Source organism: Ruditapes philippinarum, unplaced genomic scaffold (assembly GCF_026571515.1).
Source record: "Ruditapes philippinarum isolate M1 unplaced genomic scaffold, ASM2657151v2 ctg22621_1_1_1_1, whole genome shotgun sequence".
In the NCBI taxonomy this organism is placed as follows: domain Eukaryota; kingdom Metazoa; phylum Mollusca; class Bivalvia; order Venerida; family Veneridae; genus Ruditapes; species Ruditapes philippinarum.
Window position 1 is genome coordinate 8,465 of NW_026861296.1, and position 4,917 is coordinate 13,381.

Sequence of the window (4,917 nt, forward strand, 5' to 3'; positions counted from 1 at the left end):
GACGGGTGACCTGTGCGAGGTACGTGCTCAACAGCGAAAGCTGCATTTTGTGGCTTTGCGAGCGGATGGAGCGGATGATTAAGCGATAGCATCATTGATAGCAACAGAAACTTTGATCTGCAGTTTTAACATAAAGTGTAATGTTTTTTTAAATGGTTTTAAAGCCATTCAAAAAAAGAGTATATTGATCTCACAATAAGTCAATTAACAATAGTTTTTTTTATATATCACCAATGTCAAATAGCTTTTATATCTTTGACTCGCACGAACATGATGTTAGTGAATTTCCTCATACCTGCCTAAAATTCAGGTAACAGTCTTCTATTATATTGATAAATACTGTATCACCATGTATAACATGTACGCGTGTATAACAAACAAAAAATACCCGAAGTTGGTCTTTTTGAAATTCAACCCTTTTTTTTTCATTCCATAGTGTGTTCTACTTTCAGTATTAAAAGAATCCATTTTTTTTTAATTTGACATGAAAAATGCAAGAAATATTACTATATTATAATATTAGTCCCTTATCTTACTATTAGTATATTTGTTACAATTATAATAATAAAAAAAAGACTTTGATATTTTTATCATCTTATATGTTACTGACTACAGTAGTGACACAAACAGAACACAGTCCTGTCACACAACATTTTCAAGTCTTGTAAGTCTTGTTTGTATTCAATGGAATTACTTTCCTTACCAGGTGGGCATCAGTGAGAGCATTTTTTATATCAAATATCATTCCCCTCTTTTTAATTATGGACAGTGCATAAGATAAGTATAATTATGCAAAAAATAGTTTACAAAACATTCGGAAAAAATCTAAAATAGTACTTAATCTGAATATAACATGACCTATGCGTAGGAATATTTTGGTAAGGTATCTGTAATGAGCGCATTTTTGTGCGGAGCTTCTCAATTGCTGCATTGCATCAACATTTGATCTTGTAACGTACAGGTATCTCCTTACTTGGTTTCTGAAGGCATGACCATGTGCTTTATATTGCCATTAATGGGAGACTCTGAACCGGATCAAACCGACTGATGCATAATAGTCATTGATAACACCAAAACTATTGTACATGAAGTATAATTTGTTTACTAAAACATCTTCTGTTTAAACCTATTTCCTCAATATCAATATTTATTAGTCAAAAAATATTTAATAAGATATTCAAATTAAATATTTATGAATTTTATAATTATATTTGAAATATTTAAATGTGCCCTCCATAGACTAATCCACAATTTTCAAGCAAATTGAAAAAATTGTGACAGTGTTTGACATTAATATATCATAAATTCCTGTCAATTGGCTAGTTATCTAAAGGTTACAGGCCTCGGTGGTACAAACTCCGTCAGGGCTGGCACTTGTTTTGTTTAAAAAGAAGTTTTTCACTTATTGAAAAGTACTGATTTGGTTCCAGGAACGGTTTAGAGGGTGGGTTGTAAGCTTAAAGATTCTTACACACTATAAAATACATTTTCTACAAACTAAATTTAACCAAACTATACTGTTTACACTATGATCAATTCAAACCTATTATGCGTTTTGAATAATATACGAAAATCTTAGGTTTCAGGTGTTAAAAGACTTGATGATGAGCGTTTATAAAACCTTGTTAGTTTTTTTTCTTTTGTTACTTTTTTTAATTTATTTCAAGAACGGACGAAAATATCAAAGAGAAGCAAATCAGGATGTTTTAGCATCCTGTCGGGGTTTGGGGACTTGGAGAGAGTGACATTTTTTTCGTCCAGAAAAGATGTGAATGGAGAACTTATCTAGTACACATAACACACTAAACACAAAACTGTCCATGGCGCAAGGAGTAAACACAAAACTGTCTATGGCGCAAGGAGTCCATGGCGCAAGGAGTAAACACAAAACTGTCTATGGCGCAAGGAGTAAACACAAAACTGTCTATGGCGCAAGGAGTAAACACAAAACTGTCTATGGCGCAAGGAGTAAACACAAAACTGTCTATGGCGCAAGGAGTAAACACAAAACTGTCCATGGCGCAAGGAGGTCTATAAACACAAAAACTGTCTATGGCGCAAGGAATAAACACAAAACTGTCCATGGCGCAAGGAGTAAACACAAAACTGTCTATGGCGCAAGGAGTAAACACAAAACTGTCTATGGCGCAAGGAGTAAACACAAAACTGTCTATGGCGCAAAGTATAAACCACAAAACTGTCTATGGCGCAAGGAGTACAAAAACTGTTCTATGGCGCAAGGAGTAAAACAAAACTGTCTATGGCGCAAGAGTAAACAAAAACTGTCTAGCAAGAGTAAACACAAAACTGTCCATGGCGCAAGGAGTAAACACAAAACTGTCTATGGCGCAAGGAGTAAACACAAAACTGTCCAGGCGCAAGGAGTAAACACAAAACTGTCTATGGCGCAAGGAGTAAACACAAAACTGTCTATGGCGCAAGGAGTAAACACAAAACTGTCTATGGCGCAAGGAGTAAACACAAAACTGTCTATGGCGCAAGGAGTATTTGTCTAAAATCTAAGACAAACGGAAACTCCAAGCATTGCAAAAACCATTGTCTAGATAATCGTCTTCTTATAATAACGTGTGACAAAATCTCTTTAGTATTTACAAAAGCTCGCCTTTTAAATTTGACCTAAAGAGAAAAACAATTTATGTTTTTGTTCTTTGACCACACCAATTTAAACCCAACTGTTAATATGTTAACCTTCCGAACTCTAGCTAAACACCGACTTTTTTCCGGTACGTTACGGATTTAGCTCTAAGGAATAACACATAAGGAGACAGCGTTATTGCGTGTTATTTCTATTTTTTTTTATAATTATATTACCCTTTAAGATGGATAACACTTGGTGTCTTGTTATCTGTGAAATTTTCATGCTCATTACATGTTACTCTTTCTAAACTAGGCAACGTAAACAGAATATTTAATGCCTTAAAAACATAAGTTTAAATAATTTCCAATGTTGATAAATATTTTCTAGCATAGAATCATCAACATAAACTACAGCTTACCACTCGATTCTTTCCTCACCCTTGTAGATGAGGGGTTGCATTTATTGGTTGAGACACCAGAATTTCAGCCACAACTTATCCCTGCATGATCGTAATGTGTTCCAAAAACTTGAATCTTTGCATCTCCTAGCTCCAGCAGGTGAGTTGGATTTGACACCCGAGGTTTGCCAAACTCGTATTTTCTGTCCTCATTTTCAAACAAAACCTTACAGCTCGTTTTCTCATTTCAGTATCTTTAAAACTTAGACTGCCGAGTTTTTTCAACTTCTATGTCAGGACTTGTCCATACACAATTTTGAAGACATCAAGATGTAAATATTGAGCTCGTCAGCTAAAAGTATTGAACTTGGTCAGACTAAATTATAGTACAGGCTGGATGGCTCTGTACTGGTTAACAAAAGTTTATTACTTTTGGCTCGAGAAGGTTACGGGTTTTAGCAAGTCCTTCATTTAATTAAGACTTATCAAATATTAAGAATTTAGAAATATACTAATGTTTTTATAATGCTACAGTTAAAACAATAGTAATCACTGTAGCATTACAGACCTTAAAGGCACATTGTGCCTCAGAAATCAATCATTTTTTTATCCTTAAGAAACGTCAAACATGTTTTCATAATGTTTTAATAAAGGATTAGAAGCATTTAAGATACTATTTACCTTAAGAAAAAAGTTTTGAAAGTGCGATAATGTGTCATAAAAGTAGCAGCAAAATGTAAACAATGTAGTATTTTTACTTCCATACTAAAAAATAAATCATTGTCTGCATACCAATTGCCAAGGAGCAAAAGGATAAAATTTGTTCATCTATATGGCCAATGAGTAATCTACGGTGTTCCGTTTGGACACGTTTGGACAATCGTGACATTTTATTTATTCTGTACCCGCGATGCACGATGGTACGATGGTGAAAACGCGATGGCACGATGGTACGATGGTGAAAACACGATGGTACGATGGTGAAATCACGATGGTACGATGGTGAAATCGCGATGGCGCGATAGTACGATGGTGAAAACGCGATGTTACATCGCGTTTTCACCATCGTACCATCGCGTTTTCACCATCGTACCATCGCACCATCGCGCTATCGTGTTTTCACCATCGTGCCATCTGCGCTTTCACCATCGTGCCCCATCGCGATTTCACCATCGTACCATCGCGATTTCACCATCGTACCATCGCGATTTCACCATCGTACCATCGCGTTTTCACCATCGTACCATCGCGTTTTCACCATCGTGCCATCGCCTTCCGGTGGACATGCGCATTGTACATATTTATCAACAATGGATGAATGCATAACTATGTATTATTATGTGAGAGGCTATACGTTCGAGACATTTCAAATAAGTGAGGCTTCAAAACGGGATTTGATCTCAGCACAGACTATTTAATAAGTGTTGTGTATTAAGATTTAATCATTATAAAACCTTTTATGCAACTGTGCTTAATTCATCTTGTCTAGATATCTATAACAACATTTTTTAAGGTTTTATATCATAAATATGATGCTCAAATTAAGATAAGTTTCAAAAAGCATTATTTGTAAAGATGTTACCGAATTTAACATTTCATGTAAATAAAGGGGGGTAAATAAAATTTATTTTCCTGTAAAAGTCTAAGTCAAATTTTTCAATAAGAAATGAATGCATATAATTTTTATTTTAATGATTACATATAATATGTATAAATATTTGCAGTACATATTTTACATATTCTCGATGTTTGAAACTTGTTTTATATTAAAGCATTATTATATAAATATATATAATTTCACTGAAGTGTGGTGTTAGCTCAACAGGTACAGCGTTGGACTGTGAATCGGGCGATCGTAATGGAAACGCCCTGGACTGTCTTATGTTAAGATTGAATGATAATACCTGGTTAAAATGTCTTT

The 4,917-nt window shown here is 34.7% G+C and overlaps 1 protein-coding gene across 1 annotated transcript; it reads left to right on the plus strand.

The window, feature by feature from the left end:
* Positions 1-1,772: 1,772 nt before the first annotated feature.
* Positions 1,773-2,516, plus strand: LOC132715161 (uncharacterized). Its single transcript, XM_060698138.1, has one exon. The coding sequence runs from the start codon at positions 1,773-1,775 to the stop codon at positions 2,514-2,516; it is 744 nt and encodes a 247-aa protein (XP_060554121.1).
* The last annotated feature ends 2,401 nt before the right edge of the window (positions 2,517-4,917 follow it).

Excerpts from the sequence above, each read along its gene's own strand:
- LOC132715161 (XM_060698138.1), top strand. The coding sequence starts at position 1,773 with ATGGAGAACTTATCTAGTACACATAACACACTAAACACAAAACTGTCC.